The sequence below is a fragment of the Anabrus simplex genome, chromosome 7 (assembly GCF_040414725.1).
Source record: "Anabrus simplex isolate iqAnaSimp1 chromosome 7, ASM4041472v1, whole genome shotgun sequence".
NCBI lineage: Eukaryota > Metazoa > Arthropoda > Insecta > Orthoptera > Tettigoniidae > Anabrus > Anabrus simplex.
Window position 1 is genome coordinate 61230124 of NC_090271.1, and position 23347 is coordinate 61253470.

At 37.6% G+C, this 23347-nt stretch overlaps 1 protein-coding gene across 1 annotated transcript in view; it reads left to right on the plus strand.

Moving 5' to 3' along the window:
- The window catches only part of mbc (myoblast city), a 413292-nt gene that overhangs the window by 276087 nt on the left and 113858 nt on the right, over positions 1-23347 (plus strand). The window contains exons 28-29 of the mRNA XM_068228569.1: positions 8573-8918; positions 16433-16648. Of these exons, the coding sequence (XP_068084670.1) occupies positions 8573-8918; positions 16433-16648 (562 nt within the window). The remainder of the gene's footprint in view (positions 1-8572; positions 8919-16432; positions 16649-23347) is intronic.

Consider the following 23347-nt stretch of genomic DNA (forward strand, 5'->3'; position numbering starts at 1 on the left):
ATGTTCAAAAAATCAGGATATCACAATTATCTGCTTCTGTACTATACACGCACTTTATCTTGAGCCCGGATCTCCATAGTAACGAATGGGAACTAGGGCTCAAGAAAAAGTGCGCGTACTATAGGTTGCTTATAACTCAGTCTACCAAGATTTAAATTTTATGGTACTAGCAGAATAAACATCCATGCACATTGTATAGCAGCTTCTTTGAAGATAGAATAGGTAATTTGGTATTTTATCTTCAAAACTGGTAGTCCCCACCACATGAAGCAACAGTGAGTTTCCCATTTGTCTGGCATTTTGTATAACTATAAACAAGGCACAGGGCTAGGCTTTAGATCATGTTGGTATTTATTTGCCCCAACCTGTATTTAGCCGCGGACAGTTGTATGTCGCCATGTCTCGAGTTAAATTGATTGAAAACTTGAAGGTGTAAATTCTGCCTAAAAGTAACAACATTTAAAAGGTGTGTTTAAAGAGGTCCTTTAAGATGAGGAATCAGTGAAGTTTCACATATTCCACATTTCATGAACATTTAGAAATATCCATAAATAAGAGAAGATTATTAAAAACCCTGAAGTCCTGATTTCTGTCTCTTCCCCAAACCACTTACCTCATAAAGAAGAGAAAATGTGAAATTCAACATGGTGCTAAGGTCCAGCATTCCACACTTTGTGGACATTATTAGAAACATCTTTAACAAAGAACAGATGTTTTTTAAAGGGATGCCCTTCCATAAATACACCATCCATCATTGTATATTATTGAAGAGTATGGTGAAGTAAATTATGTGTAGAAAATTATCAGATGCAGTTGTGTATTCCAACAAGGATTCCATGAAATATGATGAAGGTGGTTAAGTTCACTAGTGTCCAAAAGTTAAGCATAATCACTAAACGAGTCCATACCGCCTGATAGGAATGTCAGACGGATTGCTGAACATACAGAAGCTGACTCACACACCATATGTCACACAACTTGTCCTACAAAACAGTGTCAGAAAGGTTCTGATAGTTAATGTACACCTTTGACAACAACTGACAAAACTTGGCAATGTCTTTCACAACAAAATATGCTGCTAATAGGGTGTATGGTTACCCCTAACGGCCACACATGCCTCGCAGCGATGTGGCATGCTCTCTATCAGATGGTCCAAGAGCTCTTGTGGCAGTCAATCCCATTTATCCAAAAGGGTAATGCTAAGGTCTTGGAGGGTCCTTAGTGGAGTCTTACAGGATGTAATTCACCGCCCCAATGCATCCGAGGTATGGTCTATAGGATTCAGATCCGCAGACCTTGCTGGCCAGTCCATGCAATGAATGTCTTCCCCAGCCATAAATTCATCCACCAGAGCAGCACGGCACGGTCGGGCATTATCGTCCATTAACCTCTTCAGTGGCACGCCCGAGAAATTCTCATTTAGCTGCAATGTTCATTTCGCGATCGCCCAATAATTTCTCGGGTACTGTAATATCTTTGGAAAATGTTTCCCAGTATTCTCAACAGATGGCGGGATGGTTTACAGCTGTGTTCATGAAGTCTCTGGCCTAAAATATGCCTTATCTTCTCTACTTTACATATACAATCTCTGGTCAACTGACGAGGTAAACAGAAATGGTGAGCGCGAAACGGAAGAGATGTTTGAAGACAAAATAAGGAACTACATCAAAGATGAATCTCTAGGTGACATTAGTATTTATGATAATAGTGATAACGATTATATTGATTCTTCGGATGATGACCTTCTTAGTATTTCTAGTGCAAGTGGTAAGATATTACGTCAGAAGCTAAGGTGGTGGTAGGAGATGTTGAACGTACATTCGTGTGGAAAAAGTGTAAGCCTGGGGATAGTGTGAACCCTAATATAATTCCATTTACGGGAAATCCTGGTGATAGGGTTGGATTATTACCATAGGTGAGTGCGATTGACTGTTTTGAACTCTTTCTAACGGATGAAATCGTAAATTTGATAGTGACCGTAACTAATTCGCATGCTAAAAGTGCATTGAAAAACTTGTAAATAAATCCCCGCATACAAGGGCACAGTTTTGGAAAGAAACAATCTCTTATGAAATTCGGCAGTTTATTGCGTTAGTGTTGTCGGTGGGAATAATACAAAAGACTGAAATTAAAATGTATTGGTCACTGACGGTATTCTAAAAACACCAATATTTTATGAAACCACGTCACAGTCCTACAGTATAAAAGTGTAAATAGAGTGTAAAGTAAGTTTTTATTAACCTTGAATAATATATGAATGTGTTCCCTTAATAATTGTTACTCATTCCTTGCTTCCTAAAAGTGAATAATTTCCTCCAAAAAACCCTCACCTTTCTGGCACAGGAGGTCTGCCAGAACCCGCCACTGAAGGGGTTAAGAGGAAGTCTGGACCAACCGCACTTCTGAAGAGTCGAACATGTGCTCCCAGTACCTCAACCCTGTATCTCCAAGCGTTAACAGTGTCCCTCGAACCACCCATGAAGATGTTCAGGTCCGTACGGCCATTCAACATGATGCCGCTCCACACCATGATACTGGTCCCGTTCCACGATGTTCCTGTGGTTGTATCAGCTACCCGGTTCTCTCCAGATTAATGTGTGATGAGAATCGTTCTGCAAACTGAAGTGGGATTCATCTGTGAAAAGCACATGCCTCCATTCATTCATGGTCCAGTTTCGATGTTGATGGCTCCACAGTAAATGGGCCCATCTCTGTGCTGGAGTGAGTGGGATGCGCACCACTGGATGTCAGGCAAACAGCCCTGCTGTCCTGAGCCTCCGGTACACAGTTTGCCGGAAAACGGCATCCCCTGCGACGGCTGCAAGCTCCGCCAACAATTGTCTTGCAGGTGCACACTGATTTCGTCGGGCGCTTAAGGCCAGGTATCGGTCCTGCTGTGGGGTGGTTATCCTTGGTCGACCTGGTACTGACCTACGACTAACATATCCTGTGTCTTGAAATCATCTCTAAAGCCTGGAAATGACACTTTGTGGCACATTCAAGGATACTGCAACTTCGGTCTGTGTCTGGCTGCTTCAGGTGGCCGAGTATTCTACCCTACAAAACGGGGTCCAAATGGCGTCGTTGTGCCATTATGTTGTCACGTTCACAACAAGGCTACACTCCACACACTATAACAGGGCAAACATGAGTGGGGGAATATGGGGTGTAGGCACTGGCTGTGTTTACCTTGCGGTTTTGCCGCTAGTCAAAGCAGGGAACACTCCTTTCCTGTACAGAGCGAACACGTAAGGTTGGTAGGTGCATATGTCATGTGATTTGCTGTCTATTTCCTGTTGCCCTGCTTACTCGTAACTTATGCTTAACTTTTGGACACTAGTGTAGTAAATGTTTCAGGATGACAGTTATGAGCTCTTGTCAAAGTAGTTTTGAATCACAATCTTATAGTAATTCTCTAGTAGATATCAGGATCCTCATGCTAGGTCCATTATGATCTTCATACTAACTTTATACTGTTACCTGATGTGGACTATTTCTCATCCTGTGATCCAGTTACCTGCTGAGTTGATTCAAAAGTCAGAAATTCATGTCACTTGTGCTCAGAGATATAATTACAAACTATATGACAAATGAACAGGTTAGTGAATTACTGTACGAGATGGTTGTGCATGGGATAGGAGAAGATTCTGTATACAGCTTCATCAGGACTCTCATATTAGGTGTTTAAGAAAGAATAGGCTACACTTCATCGACATGAACTGAAGCACCTTCAGCAGTTACTTGTATGTTTGCACTTCATTTCCTTTTGTAGACATATCTGTGAATGTACTTTACACTGTGAACACTTGAACTGATGTAGGCCAGAAAATAAAGTAATAAAGTGGGGGTTAAAGTGAATTATGTAACTGTTGTTGAATTGTACGTCATTACCCTGAACATGAATGGTAATAGTTCTACCGTTATTTCTCTTCCAATAAAGGATATAACCTTGTTCATTATCTTTCATTTCAGGGCTGAACTGTTTTGGTATTCCTTTTTACACTTACCACCAACCGTGTAGACTGATTTCCAATTGAACCTGCTGCAAGGACCATGAACCATATGAGCTTTTACTAAACTGTCTAAGAATGTGTTTTCAGGTTCTGGAATGTCTGCAGAAATCACTTTGTCAGTATCTGTGACTTCTCTAAACTTGCAGTTATCTTGAAGTTTCAGTAGCATTTAAACATGAGGAGAACCTCTCGTTTGGAACTCAGCAGTATATAGAAATGCTTTAACTTCACCGAATATTTGTTTTTCATTTATCAAATGCATCAGTTCCTTTACTTTACAGTGGAAAACACGAACAGTAACGTCTGGTCTGTTATTTGCCGTTTCATAGAAATGGATAGAATTACTGATCTCCGACCATAGAGGGTTACATATAAATGTCAGAAAAATATCTTTCTAAATTTCCTGACCATTGCCACTGCTTCCTAATAATTCTAAATCATATTTCAAGGACTACCAGTTAACAAAGAAGGTAAAATGACAGTACAGCCAGATTTCAATTTCTTCTCTTTAGTCCTCATGAGTAAAGCATCTGCTGGCCAGTATGTGGATCTACACACAATTCCGTGTGTTCATTGTGGATAAATTTCATTCTGTTGCATTCTATGAAACAATAATAATCAACAATCAGTTGTTGGGTCAATTTCTCTGCATTTATAACAGGGTTGAAATTTCATTTAGAAGGATAACCTCAAACCATCATCATCATCATCATCATCATCATCATCAGTGTCCCACTCCAGTCAAACCACGAGCCTATGGTATTCTCACATAGATATAGTATTGTAAATTTTAGTTTCCTGCTCTCGTCCAGTTGGCATTGACCAGCTAAGTTCCCCACATGACCATGTGATCACCTACATCATAGGATCACAAAGCATACTATTGTAATTGATGTTTTGTAAGCCAGTGGCTTTTGCGTAGATAGAAATGTGTCATCAACTGACTCAAAAATAGCATCAACCTCAGGGTACTTAGGATTGTAGGATCATTATGCCACCGAGAATCTTCTCTAGGTTCACGAAAAAAAACCATCACCTGGTTGATAGGCTCATGATTTTCTTTTGAAGCAAAAACCTTTCCTTCAATTATCATTTGGTATATAGTTTTCTTCAAACCTCACATAAGGATTATACTGAACTAAAACATTGTGTGTCATTTCCAGAACATCTTTTCTCAAAGAACTGTCCACAGCATTTTCAAATCTAAATTTATTTGCTTTACTGATATCCAAAATATATAACTTGCAGTATACCACATTGCACTCTTCGTTGGACTTTCAAGGAGAGAGGATGTACTACTGGAACACTTCCTTAACAATAAACAAAGAAGAAAATAAGATCCACCTTTTTCAATGCTATATATTACATGAAAATTTCTACATTTCTATTAAATTATCACGTTTATAAACTTTTGGTACCGGTTTCAACAAAATTGTGTGTCATCATCAACCTGGGACAAATTATACAAAGACAATAAAATACATTGATCGTGACTCTTATAGTAATACCGTAATAGTAATATAGAAAATATACATGTTAAAACTAAAATAATATTTACACATATAAGCTGATAGTCATTAATACAATGGAAGTCATTTATATAATAAGGTGTACAGTAATTATAATTAAAAAGAATGACAAGTTAAAAGAAAATTTGGTTTTTGTACTATATATTTTGTAGTAAAATATAATTGAAGAACAGTTCAGTAAAACTAAATCAAGGGACTACTACAAAACCTTCAGAAAGCAGCTCCAAAAATATGAACCCCCGACCCTACTGATGAAGGATGAAGATGGTAAGCTGGCCCATAACAATAAAGACAATGCAGAAATTCTGGCTAAACATTTCAACAAGCTTTTAAATTGTGAGGAACCTACAGAACTCCTTCATTTGGACACCAACACCCCGATAAAAACATCACCAGAAAACATCAATCCCCCCACAATAAAGGAAGTCTACCAAGCTCTGAATAAATTAAAAAACTACAAAGCGCCAGGAGAAGATCAGACCTTTGCGGAAATCTGGAAATATGCAGGAACCTCAGCAAAAGTTGCCCTCCATCAACAACTTGTCTCTATCTGGATTAAAGAAGAACTACCAGAACACTGGACAACAGCCCTCATTCATCCTCTGCACAAAAAAGGGGACAAAACCGACCCTAATAACTACAGGGGAATCTCTCTCCTAGACATAACATACAAAATATTTTCAATAATCATCCTTAATAGGATAAGTTTACAACTTGAGAAAGAACTAGGAGAATATCAAGGAGGTTTCAGACCCTGGAGGAGCTGTCCTGATCAGATCATGAGTCTTAAGTTGATAATGGACTATAACAGGAGAAGAAACAGAGATATGGTGATAACATTTGTAGATTTCAAGAAAGCTTATGATTGCATCCATAGAGAATCTCTGTTTAAAATTTTAAGACACCTTGGACTACACCCCAAATTAATAAACATGATAAAATTGACTCTCACCAATACCAAGTCAAAAGTGAAGTTTAGGGGGGAAACATCAGAGACATTTGAAATTAAAACTGGACTACGGCAGGGAGATGGGCTCTCACCACTATTATTTAACTGTGCTCTAGAAATGGTAATGAGGGAATGGTTTAGAAAATCTCCCCCCAAAATAAAGATTGGCCGAAAAATCAAAACAAATTGCCTGGGTTTTGCTGACGATTTAGCATTACTAGCAGTGGACATAAAAGAAGCAAAAACCCAGATATCAGAACTTCAAAACATTGCAAATAAAATTGGCCTCAAAATATCATTTGAAAAAACGGAAATTATGCCCCAAAAACCAACACAGCTAAAAGAAGTCACCATAAATGGTAATAAAATCAAAATAGTAACTCAGTTTAAATATCTTGGAGAAGTAATAACACATAACTTAAATGAAAAAATCTCAATCCAAGTAAGAACAAATAGATTAGCTAAAGCACAAAAATTAACATGGGATATCTACAAAAAGAAATGTCTATCAATAAATACAAAAATAAAACACTACAACACAGTTATAAAACCGGAAGCTACATATGCAGCAGAAACACTCTTTTACCTGAATAAACAATCAAAGACTGACAGACTTCAGAAAATTGAAAGGAGGATTGGAAGAACCTGTATCAACAAAAAATATCAGAAAGATGGACAGTGGCGGTTAATACCTAACAAAGTCGTGTACAAAGAGCTAGAACCCATTACAGATACTATGCGTAAGAGGAGACTGGGATTCTTTGGACATATCATGAGGATGCAGGACTCGAGACTTCTGAAACAACTAGTACAACACAATCTCGTCTCAAAAAATACCACAACAGGATGTAAATGGATCAGAGAAGTAAGAGAGGATCTGAAGGAAATAGGCCTTACAACAGAAGACACCAAAAATAAGATAAAATTGAATACAAAACTCAAGAATACAAACCTCCGCTTTACCCTTACACAAAACAAACCAACAACACGCACATTTTCAACTGAGGAAAGGGCACGAAGATCGGAGCGTCTGAAGAAGTACTGGGAGGACCGCAAAGCCCGAACAATCCCTTCAAAGAGACCTGAACGACGGACTGACTAAAGTGATCCTATGTGGTCATAAAAGAAGAAGAAGAAGAAGAAGAATTATCAGCTTTTGATCTGTCGTATTTTTATCTGTTAAACAGTCACGATCAATGTACTTTATTGTCTTTGTATAATTTGTCCTAGGCTGATGATGACATACAATTTTGTCGAAACCGATACCAAAAGTTTATAAACGTGATGATTTAACAGAAATGTAGAAATTTTCACGTAATATATAGTATTGAAAAAGGTGGATCTTATTATTTTCTGTGTTTATTTTGAATCTTGATTCAATACGGAACCCGAAGAATGAAATTCTTCCTTAAGATGTGTTCTATTTTTCTAGTATAAACAGAATTTAAGCATGAATGTTTATAAACCATTTTCTTCAATTTAAAAAATGTAATTTGATGATGTCCTTTCAAGAATGAAATGTGACATTGTTTAATAGTATGTTTTTCTTTTACAGGTATGTTAGAGTGGTATAGATGTTATAATTAGTGTTCAACAGATTAAAAAGCTTTAAAAGTTACAATAATTGAATCAGCACTGAAAAGTATGGCTTCCTTCTTAACAGATTTTTCAAAATGTAAAATTGTTCTCTTGGGGTTCACAAGATCACATGATTAAAAGTCGTCATAATTCCGAGCTTCTTTTTGATTGTGTTACTAACAACAGAACAGGATATCAGACGGTATTTCTTCTCAATAAATCACTTGTAATTGATGGTAGAGTTGGGATGTTTGTTAATGTGATGTTATGCTTAACTTGTGTTCTTGAAATTGTTTATCAATGTAATTATTCATCCAGATGTATTCTGTAAGTCTGAAATGGAAATACAATATTCCTCATGTGAAGAGAAGCCTTAAGGTTCTGGATGGATACTGAAAGCTTGTGTAATCTTCCTTTTAGTCATTCTTCCCTTATTGTTTTACTCATGATCTATCACTAGACATACAGAGATATAATGGTTGGCCTTTTCTCGTTGTTTGTAGGGTGAACGATGTTCAGAAATTCCGCTTCTCACGCCCGTTTCACCGGCGAGATGTAGCTGGCGATAGTGACAACGAGTTTGCCACCCTTTGGCTGGAACGTACTGTACTTGTAACATCCTATCCCCTCCCTGGTATCCTGCGTTGGTTTCCCGTTACTTCTTCCGAAACCCACCAAGTGAGCCCATTGCAGAATGCCATCGAAACCATGGAGACTACCAACAAGACCGTGAAAGATCTGATTGTTTCCCATCGCTCTGACCCAGCGCTGCAACTTAACCCATTGAGTATGAAACTCAACGGGATTGTTGATCCTGCAGTCATGGGTGGAATTAATAATTATGAAAAGGTACATATTCTAATGAAGGCTTCATAAGTAGAGTTAATGAATAGCAAATTGTCAAAAATCATTTTACTTCTTCTGTGGTAAGTTTGTGATCTGTTGATCATTCAGTGTAATTTCTCTGTATGAAATGGATGTTCACCAATTTATAAAACATTTTAATTACAACACCTATTATTAGGGTTACCTAATTTTAGTGAATAATTTATTGTATGACAATAATATTCCAAATTGCATTAAAATAGTCATATAATAACTTAAAGTATTTTAATTAATTTTACAGTTATAATTTTTATATAAAGATATGACTGGTATTTCAGTTCCAAATTGGTGTACCATTTTCGTTATGATATACAGTCAAGATAAGTGCAGTTCATAGATTTTTTTTTTTTTTTCCGTACATTTATTTTATGTTGCACTGACACAAGCAGGTCTTATGCTGATGACACCATTCTTAGAAATGACTCTATAACGAATAGCTTCTCTTATACAGTATGCTTGTTCTAATGTTGGCAGACTCGGACTTGAATATCTCACTGGATGGATGTATAAAGTGATTCTGCTAGGTTGCTCAAAAGAATCACTTTTCAACTCATTAATTTTAATAGCATTCGGGAGATAGTGGGTTTGAATGCCACCATTGGCAGCTCTGAAGATGGTTTTTTGTGGTTTCCCATTTTCACACCATGCAAATGCTGGGGCTGTACCTTAAATAAGGCCTTGGCCGTTACCTTCCGAATCCTAGCCCTTTACCATCCTTCCCACGTCGAAAACCTTTGATGTGTTAATGCGACGTTAAACAAGCAGCAAAAAAATGGATAGTTGTCTGTAGAGTGATCTGTTGAACTGTTTTAAAATTAAAGTAAATCCATTTTAGACAAAGCTGGAGCACACCTTGATAGCTTTGTCACAGGTTTGAGTACCCGAGAGTGGTAAATTTCTAATACTTTTAATTTAGATCATTGTTTTTCAACCAGTGGTATGCGGTCTTACTTGAAGCGTTGTTCTTTGGTATGCAGCAAGGTGGTTGAAAAAAATTTTAATATAGGAATACAATCTTAAATGATACTAGAAAGGGTTACTTTTAGAATAAATAACAGTTTTACCAAGCGAGTTGGGGGTGTAGTTAGGGGCATTCAGGAGATAATGGGTTTGAATCCTACTGTCGGCAGGCCTGAAGATGGTTCTCTGTGGTTTCCCACTTTCACACCAGGCAGATACAGGGGCTGTACCTTAATTAAGGCCAAGGCCGCTTCCTCCCCATTCCTAACCCTTTCCTATCCCATCATCATAAGACATATCTGTGTCAGTGCCGCTTAAAGCCAGTTGTAATAACTGTTGCCTGGCCTCTAAATATCTTATGGGAGATTCTTCATAAGTCTGCCACCTGTTGGCAGGTGAACTTTGCCAGTATTGTTGATAGATGAATGAAAAATAAAGAACAGTTAATTGAACTTCCATGCAATACTGCACTGAAAAATGTATTTTATAAATATCCTCTTTCTGACTTTTGGATTAAAGGAGGATTTGAATACCCCCAAGCTGAGAGGGCAGTGTAGTTCTTGATGCCCTTTTCAGTGACCTATTTATGTGAGCGAAAACATTCAAGACTTGTTTCATCAAAGACAAATACCATAACAGACCGAGTGGAAGCTGACTTAAGTTAATAGGCCTACTGAGTAAAATTTAGCATGATACGAGGGTTAGGGCAAAAGTTATGGCAACTTTTTTTTTCTTGAAGATACCAGTCCGGTTGGAAAATGTGACACATACAGACGAAAGGCCAAGGTGTTAACTACATGTGTGGACAATGAATAGCACTGAAATATCATAACACACTCATTTATTACGGTAGTATACAGGGAAATATGGCCTTCCCAGTGAAAAGAATGACAACACAGTACACATAAAGTTGACAAATCTGGGCCTGAAGACCCTCAAAGTAGTCCCCTGCTACTGACACCACACGCTGCCAACGATGTGGAAGGCGCTGAATACCATCTGCCTCAGCATTTGCCGCACCATGTGTGAATTGGGTCACCTATTGGCGCACAGCCTTAGCAATGTCCTGTCGTGTTGCAAACCGCCTACCACGTAGTGGTTCCTTAATCTTTCGTATGAGATCAAAGTCACAGGGCGAAATGTCGGGAGAGTACGGTGGGTGCTCCAATTCTTCCCATCCGCAACGTCGCAGTAGCTGCCCTACACACTCTGCTTTATGTGGTTTTGCATTGTCGTGCAGGATTATTGCACTGTCCACAAGATCAGGATGTTTCTCCCGAACACCACGTCGTACCTGTCGCACCAGGAAGTCCTTGTAGTACTGTGCGGTCACTGTTCTGCCATGTGGAACAAAGTGGCAAACAATGACACCCTGACATGATACGCGACAATCACCATCAATTTGACTGGGGAAGGATTCTGACAAACCTTCTGCCTCCTTGGTGATCCAGCATGTCGTTACTCCGCGGACTGACGTTTTGGTTCTGGTTCGTATGCCCTGGCCCAAAATTCATCGATGGCAATTATTCGTGGCAAGAATTGATCGCCGTCCTGTTGCCAGCGTGCAAGGTGATCGGAGCATATTGCCTAGCGCACCCACCTTTGAACTTCCGTCAATGTATGTGGTACACACCGCGATGCAATTTTGCGCAGTTGCAGCTCATTACACAATATTCTGTGGACGGTGCGTTTCTCAATGCCACTTGCCCTCTCTAACTCTAGTAGCGTCCATCATCTGTCTTCATCCAGGAGCTGCTCAATGACAGCACATGCCACGTCGGTCTACACACTGACAGGTCATCCTGAATGTTGCTTATCACTGGTTGACACGCGTCCTTGCTGAAACTTTCCTACCCACTGTGCTACTGTACGGTATGGCAGAGCATTATTCCCAAGGGCTTCCACTAATTCACTGTGACGTTCCATCGCATGTCTCCCTCGGAGAACGACTATCTTGATGTAAGCACGCTGCTCAACACGGGTTACTACCATCTTGCACGACACTCGCCAACTAACTGATTTCACAGCCCTCGCTGCGCTACTACCAGCTATCACAGAGCCATATGTTGTTCTGCATACACACTATGCCTGCAGAACTTCCACATGACACATACGTTTGTGATCCGTTCACACATCTACAAGAAAAAAAATAGTTGCCATGACTTTTGCCCCAGTCCTCGTATAACTAAACAACTAGCCTTTGGGAGAGAAGTACTCGTAATAAATACCATATTAGCCCAAATATAAGATGGGGTGATTTTACATTAAAATGTTCTTGTAAAAAAACTATGTGCAGCCTAACATTTAAAAAAGTTTGTGTCATTCCCCAGCTGTACTGGCTTGTGCAGAGAGTCTTACCACATGTTTTGCAGTAAGCTCAACGTCACAACTAAACTTTTTTTTGTGTACAGGCAGAAACTAATACAATGCATTCAAGAACTTTTGAGAATCAATACTTGCATCTGAAATTATGTTCTTGAATATAACATAACCCTTAAAACTCAAGTAGACCTAATGGGAATTTATGCAGTACCAGACTTGCAGAGACTTACTACATATACCCATAACCAAATAATAAAGGAAGGTAAAAAATAGAAGGAATCTTGCTGTCATGTTGAGTGTTTGTGTATTGGATGTGCTTTATTTTATTATATTAAATAACTACTTTTGAAGTCATTGTGTTCAGGGGGTCTCTTTGTTTCTGCCATTTGACGTCAGACCAGCTGCTTCAGGCCTGCAACGACTGAGCATGCTAACATACCCTACAGTACCACACATGACAAATGCTGGAACTGCTATTGGATAGAGCTCCTACCAACTGTTGTCAGTGGAAAATCTTACTGGGATTCCCTGCGTTTTAAAATTTATATTCTTATTGCATTTCTTGATAGGTGTCTTAGAGCAATTCAGCCATCTTCTGCAGTGACTGCATTAGTGCACTCAGTTTTGGTTGGTTCTGGTCACTATTCCAGCTGTGATGGAACAGCAAGGAATTACTTTGACATAGAAATGACAGGGAAGAGACCAATTGGGAGGCCAAGGAATTGATCGATAGACACAGTGAAGTCAGAGGTCAACAAGAGGAATGTAAAGTGGGAGGGCATAGACGAACAGAAACTATAGTCCGACAGAAACAGAAGTTAAGAACTAGTATTAGGTTTAATGGTCCACCCAATCAATACACTTCACTTTACAGGTGAGTACGCATTCATTGTTAAAATATGTTATACATTCTTTGGTACGTTTTATCTAATTTAAGACTTCTTCAGCCATAGCGTCTCATATCTAAATAAAATGTATAATTATTACTGTCTAATAATTTAAAATGGATGAACCCATGTCCTTTCTGAAATGTTTAAATATACACTAAAAACAATACATACTGTTTTTCCATAAAACTGTCCATCAGTTTCTAACAAAAATTCTTCTACATGTTGAAACTTGATTCTAAATAATATTTCTTGAGATTTGACATATGGTAGCTTCAGTGTACTGATTAAGGTAGAATTTGAACTTTGGCCTCTGAAATGGGAGGAGGAGACCTTATCATCAACTGAAGAATACTGAAGCTTTAAATCTAACGATTTTTTTTTCAAAAGACAGTGTCTGGATAGAAAAAGATATATATATAAATATTAGGGGGTTTGAACGCTCAGAAATTAAAAAATGAGTTTTTTATACGATTACATAACACAGAAACTTTCCCTCAAAATTGGTAATTGGTAAATTGGTGTTATAATTATGTTTCCTCTCGCCTGGTAGAACTTGGCTGGGGGCAGTAGGAGGAGGAGCAGCGCTATTAGTAAGGGAAGGGGGAACTGTTCCCCCTATATATAGAACGGTTGTTTGTTTTAGTGGAGGTATAACAGTTTTTTATTATCTTGTAAGTCGCTCAAATTATTGTTCATATTATAACTAAGGTCCAATCTTATATATATATTTTCATATATACTCATCAGGTTCCCTTTGCTTACCATTTTTAATATGGTCAAATCTCGATTTATATCGGTATATTGGTGAACAGCATCTCCCATATGGACACTCATAGCGGAATACTTCTTGTGTCTATTAGCATTGGCGTGTTCCTGATACCTAGTTTGAAAGCTCCTACCTGTTTGTCCGACGTAAATGACAAAGTATTGATCGCACTTAAGTTTGTAAATTCCTGAACCTACGTAAGTAATTTTCTTCACTGTAATTTACACTATTATGGTTGTAAAATAAATTATCATTATTGTTCTTCGTTGAAAATGAAACCTGATAGTCGTGTTTCTTAAATAATTTTGTGATTTGGAAAATCCCTGAGTTTGTAAACATAAAGGTAGCGTACTTTGAATTCTTGCAATTCTCTGGTGTAAGTCTTATGTTGTTCTTTCTTTTTACTTACATACATACATACATTATCATTGTAGACTGTTATGCCTTTCAGCGTTCAGTCTGCAAGCCTCTGTGAATTTACTTATAATTTTATTAATAGTATTAACACTGAACCCATTCATATTGCCTATCTTCTGTATAAAACATAATTCTTTATTTCTTTCCATACAAGATAAAGGCAAATTAAAGGCTCAATAAACCATCCTAAAATAAGCGGCCCTATTTTTTAATTTCTGAGAGTTCAAACCCACTAATATATATATATCTTTTCCTTTCCAGACCTTGTCTTTTGAAAAAAAATTCATTAGATTTAAAGCTTCAATATTCTTCAGTTGATGATAAGGTCCCATTCTCCCATTTCCGAGGCCAAAGTTCAAATTCTACCGTAGTTAGTACACTGAAGCTACCGTATGTCAAATCTCAAGAAATAGTATTTAAAATCAAGTTTTAACATGTAGAAGAATTCTTGTAAGAAAGTAATGGACAGTTTTATGGAATGTATGTTTTGTTTTTAGTGTATTTTTAAACATTTCAGAAAGGACATTGGTTTATCCATTTTAAATTATTAGTCAGTAATAATTATGTATTTTAATTAGATATGAGATGCTATGGCTGAAGAAGTCTTAAAGTAGATGAAACATGTACCAAAGAATGTATAACATATTTTAATATTGAATATGTTCTCACCTGTAAAGTGAAGTGTATTGATAGGGTCGACCATTAAACCTATACTCCGCATTGCTTTACTTCTAAATTGATGTTTTGGACGATTTTGGTTCTGTCTGGTGGTTATGCGTTGAAACATGGACATCCAACCAATCCCAAGCTGCCATTCATATCGACTTATATCAACAGAGTGGGATCTCAAAACCTAGTTGCTAACTGTAATATTTACATTCACCACATGGTTAACCTATCTCGCACAGCATGCATGGTATTCAGTACGGTTCACGATCTTTTGCATTTTTCTTCAGTAATTAGTGTTTTCATATTAGTCTTTATCTCTCCAGTATGATGAAGTTTACAGTTTAGCATAGCGTAAGTTAGTAAAATACAGGTTTAGTAGTTCAGTATATAAAATAGCTGTAGTTTTATTTACGTCCGTGTATTGGTTAGTGTACTTATTTCGTGCGTGTTAAGAATGTCTCAGTGAACTTCGGGAAAGACGAGTGGCAAGAAAATGACACTTGAGGGAATGTTCGCTTTGTAGGCCATAACCTCTTCCTTTGCCAGCTATTAATGGTGAGTGATGTGTTATTTCCTCATTGTCATTTATTCTTAATAATGTATTGTGTCGGATGTTGTTAGTAAGTGTAGTTTTTGTGAATTTCTTTCCAATCGCCATTCATTAGCTTTTCTGAGTACGGTGTTACATTTTACGAAGGCTGCTTACCGCGGTCATATTGCATCAGCTGTTCTCGTGGCAGTAGCATGCCGGTAACAGAGCAAAGGCGAGTCTCATTTATTTTGTGAAACGTCAATTTACAAGTAAAGCCATGCGGAGTATAATACTAGTTCTTGATTGAGCTGTATCAATACGGACCTATATGATGAAGTTTGTAAATTGCAACAGGAACAGAAGTGGCAAGTGCTTGTACACCTCACCCGGAAAACTGGAGTTGGGAATGGTGGTGGTGATGATGGTGATGATGATTATAATGATGGATCATGTGGAAAGGAGAGCGTCTTCATAATTTCAATTAAATAAAGGAAAGAGGAGAATTATGATATAAAATTTAAATTGCAGGTTTCAGGGGTGGCAAAACATAACCACTAATGTATAGGCTTTGAAAATGTTTAGTATTTCAGAGAGTAACATATGATGTTGGTGGAAAGATGAAGAAAAGTCTGAAAATGCTGTCACATCAACAAAAACATTCAGAGGACCAAAGATTGGAAAATTTAACAAAATTAACAGGCTTATTGTCCAGCTCCTTGGCTAAATTTATAATGTGAAGATATTATTGGATTATCAACTTATTGATACAATTTACTGAGGAAGACTTCAACAGAATAATAAATATGATTTTAGTATAAAATCTTATAAAAACTTGCTTGAGTTTTCTTCTTCACTATGTTTATATTTCACGTGCTTTTTGCATAATTTAAACTAAATTTTCTGGAAATGAAATGTGTTCCAGGCTTTCTTCACTACTGACTATTTAGCTGCTCATCCTGATGATGCTGCCCTGGTTACCAAGCTGCAGGATTTGATTGCTTCACAGATTCCACTACTGGAGATAGGAATTGCCCTACACCGTCAACGAGCTCCTCCTTCTCTCCTGCCATTCCATGAACATCTGGAAGAGTCATTCTTCAAAATGAAAAATGAGATTGAGCAGAAGTATGGCAAGAAGGTAGCATTCATTCATTCCATTATGAGGGCACTTGAGCATTGTGAGCAGTGTTCAGTTAGATATTACTCATAGCCTTCCTCAAAAGTCTGTTTTAACTGGTTATTGTTAATTTCCTTACATTATTTTTTTGGATTAAGAGCTTGGGTCATTTTTGACCATCAGCACTGTATTTGTCAGTACCATATGCCAGTAATAACATTAACTCCTTTGATATTCATGAATAATACTAATACTAATAATACTAATAATAAATACTGTTATTGGTTTTTACTTCCCACTAACTACTTTTTGACAGTTTTCGGAGACGCCAAGGTACCGGAATTTTGTCCTGTGGGAGTTCTTTTATGTGCCAGTAAATCTACCAACACGAGGCTAACGTATTTGAACACCTTCAGATACCACCGGATTGAGCCAGGATCGAACCTAGTTGGGGTCAGAACGTCAGCGCCTCAACCGTCTGAGCCACTCAGCCTGGCAATACTCAGTATTCAGTAACCCACAAAACATAATATGCAACCTAGAATTGCTGTACTGTTATCACCTCAATCTCATCTACACCAATAAATGTACAGTAGGTCGAAATGTGGATATGTGTTTTTGAGGCACTTCCTGGTACGTAAGAAATTTAAGACTCGGTACCTTCAAGATCCCTAGAAAGCTAGAAAATTACCAGAACTACCCAAGTGGGCTGAGCTGAAGTGTTCAGAACAGGTCCTCAGAAGCCAAAGAGCATAAGTAATCAAGATGTAAACTTTTCACCCAGCAGAAACTACTTTCTAGAGCTACGACCTGCAGTTTTCATAGCTTAATAGTTTCCAAAATGACCAAATTAATTTTTACATTAAACCATGAGAAAGTGTTCAGAGAATTTTTTAAACATTGAGGACATAAGACGACTAAATATATGTCCAAGTGCAGCAATATAGCCTACAAGGATAAAAATGGAAATAGGCTCAATCTGATGAGGCACTTACAGTCACCCTATAAACTTAAAACTTGGTACAGTCAAATTTTGTTATAACAAAATGTTGGGGTCCATGAAATTATTTTCGTTCATATTGAATTTTTGTGCAACTGAACAAAAACAGAAGTAAACAATACTACGCATGAAATAATGCAAGTCCAACTAACCTTTTACTTAGGCCTACCTTGTCAGAGAACCTGAATTTTTTATTAACTGTAACGTAACTCAACTGTTTCATTTAGAGAAAAAGTTGGTCATTTTTGCACTGATCATTTTATAATGGACTAATAATAATAATTATACTGTATGTACACTGAAAGGGCATACAATTCAGATGCTCACAGTACATGGGCACTCTAACCCTGCAGTGTATAAATATCATATTCGTTGTACTGTATTGACATCAGTGACATACAAAAACCCTTGTTAACACTTTCAACTCTACCATATTTTAACATGGATCCTGGCTGTGAACTGGGTCTTTTTGCTGATTTTTAACACGTTATTATGGAACAGCGAAACATATTACATGCCTGATTTTTGTACCATATGAAGGTGGGATCCATCCAAAATAAAGATGTTAATCAACAAGTGAATATCTGAAGTAATTTAATTATACTAGTCTTATGAAAAACATGAAAAAAATAGTACGGAAAAATTTTTTTACATTGAGGTTATACAATAAGCTTGCTCAAACAATAAAAAATAATCATTTAATGCGACTACTTAGGCCACAAATAATCACAAATGCAGTGGAATAAAATATTTACCCATTTAGGAATAGTTTGTTTTCATATGGTAGTCCTGAAAACATTGGACTATACACAGTCCTTGCACCACCATCTACTCTCTTTTCTGACGCGCTTACCACTTTCCTTCTTGCCCCTGTCTGAGCATACCTTGCAATAACGAGTAGCATTCACTTTATTGTTCGTTGGGGGAACCTTTTCTGGAAAATGGCGAGCAAAAGTCCTGTCAACACTGGGGGAGGGAATATGTTCCAGCCTTGAGATATCTCCTCCTCCTTTAGCTGCTAACCGCGAACTGATCACTCTCATGTAATCCACAAGAGATATATTACTGAAACAATCCATTTCTTCACTCCCTGCACAAAACTGAGTAGAACCAGAGGCCGACTGAAAGACAGGTTTCTGTTTCTGACCATTCATCATCAGGTTCAGATGATCTAGCATATGTTTCCAGCACAGATGAATCATCAGCCTGTGTCTCTTCATCTAAACAAAAAATAAACCCAAATTTCTGTAGGCGAAGTATTTCTATCATTTCTATTCAGAGTAAAATAATACAGCTAAACACTTATGTACCAAAGTGGCGTAATAAATAAAAATCTTACCTGAACTATCGCTTGATACGTTATCTGGTTCATAAGCAGGGTCATCATCACTTTCATCCATCTCTGAACCCGCTTCTCCCGATAAAATATCCAAAATATCACTATCATTGAGCCGGCGTGAAGACATGTTTACACAGTAACACAGCTGACAGTGTGACAGATTTGGCGCGCGCAGCACACGGCGCACTGAGTGCTTGGGTAGAGGTCACGGCAAAGAGAAAATACCCTGTTTATCGTTTCAGTTCGAAATTCCCGATAACTGCTGCATTCTAGTGGTCACTAGATGAACTATTACCTCCAACCAGGGGACGAGAACCGTACGTGATACGTGCAGCTGGATATAAACACACAAGAAAATCACGCCCGTATCATATACGGGCGCCGTCCAGAAGCAGGAAAGCAGCTCGCCCCTATTCCGTATGGGCATAGTGTTGAAAGTGTTAACTGAACATGAGGAGACTGTCAACAGACCAGTTTTACATTATAGGATCGGTCGTTGTAGTCCCTATAAATATAACCACAAAACACTTCCGCTAAATTGTGCAAGTTAATGAGAAATTTCCATACTTTGAAATAGAGTACTGTGCATGTACACTTAGTTAAGGTAATTCCATGCTGCAACTCTCCCTGGACCCCTGGTCAGCAGTAAAATTTTGACAGTATAGTGTAGATGGTATTCGAGAAGCCACATATGCTGCAGAAACATTATTCCATCTAAATGAACAATCCAAAACTGACAATTTACAGAAGATCGAGAGACAAATTGGAAGAACTTGTATCAATAAAAGCTATCAAAAAGATGGGCAATGGCGAATAGTACATAACATTGTTTATCAGAAATTAGAACCCATTACCGATACCATGCGCAAGAAAAGACTAGAGTAGTTTGACCACATCCTGAGAATGCAAGATTCGCGACTTCTGAAACAGCTAATGCAGTACAATCTTGCTTCAAATAATACTACAACTGGATGCAGATGGATAAAAGAAATTAGGGAGGATTTGAAAGAAATTGGCCTTACACCGGATGACACTACGGATAAGAAAAAAGTAAACACAGCACTTAAAAATATGTCTTTCCACTTTACACTCACAAAGAAGAATCCTAACTAGAATATTCTCCACACAAGAAAGTGCAAGAATATCAACACGCATAAAGAAATACTGGGAGGGCCGCAAGGCTCGGGACAGTTCTTACCAAGATATCGACAAGTCGAAGGGTTAATTAAAGTGATCCAGTGTGCTGAGACATTCCATGTTTATGTCATTTCCCATACTTCCACATTCCGTGTAAGAATACTGTAATGATGCTTTCAGACATTGGTTTTGTCTGTATACAGTTTATATTTCACAACACACAGCAAGTAGAGATACGTTTTCAAAGTAAATTTGGACAACTGGTCATATGTTGATGAAAGGACATTTTATTTCTTTACATTCTAACTGTAACCGTAATTGGGACAATAATAATAATAATAATAATAATAATAATAATAATAATAATAATAATAATAATAATAAATAATAATAATGTGGTAATAAAATATGATATAGGAATAGTTGTAAATAATAGACACCTAATAATATGAACAAGGAAATAGTAAATGACGCAGTGGCGGTGAATGCACATTAGAACATGGAAACGTGACGAGTATCTTTTGATACGCAAAATTAATTTAAATACAAGGGAACACTTACAGGCCTAAAAATGACAACTAAGAGAGGATAGTGGAAGGTACTTGGAACACCTACGAGGTCCATGGGAACGTATGACATTATGGGGGAGAAAAGACTTACAGGAAACACCCTCTAGCTCAACTATATTAAAAATAACAACGAAAATTTACAAAACAAAGTTAAATCACAAAGCAGCTGATACTTAACGCTTTTGACAAACTGATACAATTACGAATCCAAAAACACAAATAAATGGATTGTCGAATTTTTAAAAAAAGGTGAAAGACTTGAAATTATTCATCATCATCATCATCATCATCATCATTTCCCTTTATCCAGCTGTAGCCGGGTAGGGGCAAATATGGTTCCTCTCCACTTTCTTCGGTCTTTCCACCACTCCTCCTCCAACACTGTGTCCCAGTCCATTTTTCTTTCTATAATGCTGCGTTGGATGGTATCCTTCTATCTCAGTCGTGGTCGTCCACAGCCTCTCCTTCCTTGGATTTGCATTTCCATCACCTTTTTTGGCATTCTTTTGTCGCTCATTCGCTTTATGTGCCCAAACCATCTTAGTCGGCTCTTCTCTATTCTATCATTCATTTTTTCCACTCCAATTTCTTCCCGGATTTTCTCATTCCTTATTTTGTCTCTTCTACTCTTCTGTATCATACTCCTCAAGAACTTCATTTCGGCTGCATGTATTCGACTTTCGTCCTTCTTTGTCATTGTCCAAGTTTCTGCTCCGTAAGTTGTTATGGGTACGTAATACATCTTGTACATACTATCCTTTGCTTCCGTTGGCACATCTTTGTCCCATAACATGTTTCTTACACTATGATAGAAACAACTTCCAGCTTGAATCCTTTTACTAATCTCAGCATCCAGTCGAGCATTCTCCATTAATTCACTCCCCAGGTATTTAAACGTTTCCACTACTTCCAGGGGCTTGTCTGCAAGTCTGATCTGACCTTTCCCTTCTTTCTCCCCTCTAGTCATAACAAGAGTTTTACTCTTTTCTACACTTATTTTCAATCCACATTCTTCGATCTTCCCATTCACCACATTCAACTGTTCTTGAACCTTCCTGTCGTCTTCTCCCCATATCAAAATATCACGTTAAATTTTAAAAAGGACATTAAGCAAGGAAATACCGAAATATCAAAATGATTACAAGCAGAAAAATTAACTGAGTGGCTTAGCTAAATCACGATACCTTCAAAATTTCACTAGTGACAAATTTAAAATAACAGAAAGGAAAATCTTGACAACCTGCAGACCTACTATGAATTTAATAACAATTTATAGCTCAGTATAAGGACACGGAACATTTGCAGAAAATCTTCCTAGTATTTATTCTTACAATCAAAGAGACATAATTTTCCATCTAGGCACCTAATACCAAGAAAATGATTACGAGAAATCTCATATCAGATACACTAGATTTCAAACCTGTCACGAGCACAAGTGCAGATCCGTAACCTGTCAAATTTGCCCAAAATGGGCCTCAGCCTCAATGCTGGTCTAATAATATGGTGAGCACGTTTCACCCTACAAGACTATCGCAGTCAACGTAGTACCCTCCTAGCAAGTATAGGAACACACAGGTAAATAAATATACGTGACAAGGAAACAGACACTTACACGATGGAAAAGCACAAGACAAACTAGGAAACTTTCGAATTTAGCAGCTGGTGGGGAACTGTCCCCAAAATAGCCACATACCTACTTAGAAACGAACCCAGATCCAGCAAAAGACTAAAAACAACACAACATGACCGAAAATTTAAGTACATACCGAGCGAAAACATAACGTAAAAATTACTTTAGAAGATCACACACGTGGAATACTCCCAATTATAACACACCAGGCGACAAGAAACAAAATTAGAAAATAATTTGCCGAAACACGAGATTTACGAACAAAAAAAACACTCGAAGAAATAGACGAAAATTTCCGACAAAACCTCAAAATTGTAGCCGAAAATATACTAAGACAAAAACTTCAGAAAAACAAGAGAGACTCCATGCTAAAACATGACAAAAACGCACTACAATTTACGTACCTGGAAGAAAAGGAAGATTACGACATGAGAAACTTTTATAAGATAGAATTGAGCGCTCATAATCTCGGAGTAAGTCAAGCAATCATCTGTTTTCAACACATACGCAACTCAGCTGTTCAGGAGATAACATTAAGTCATGCCGTGAAGTACAGCACTTAGCATAATTTAACAGCATAGCTTAAAACAAGTAATCCCACAAATGTTACGCTCAAAACACACGTATCGCAAAAAAGAACTTGACATAATCAAACATATTGAAATTTGTCAAAGAAAACTTCCAGAAAGCGAACACAGCACGCGAAATGTAAAGATATCGCTTTCCTACAAAACATGTGGTCAAGCGAAATTTTGCCACACAAGAAAATTTATTAAAATTAACGAAACCAAAAAAACTTGTTACAAATAGTGACGCACCATTTCTTCCAACAATTAAGTACAAAATACGAAATACAGCAACACAAGACTGCACAACGCAGAACAAAAAACATGTGGTGCGTAAAACTCGCGCAAGAATCATGAAAAACAAGAAGCGGGAATTAAGAATACACACATAACACTTACAAGCTATATTCAACCTAAGACTTAAAATTAATTTTATAAAAGTTAGCCGAGAATGATCATTGTAGGCCTCAGCTCCTTTC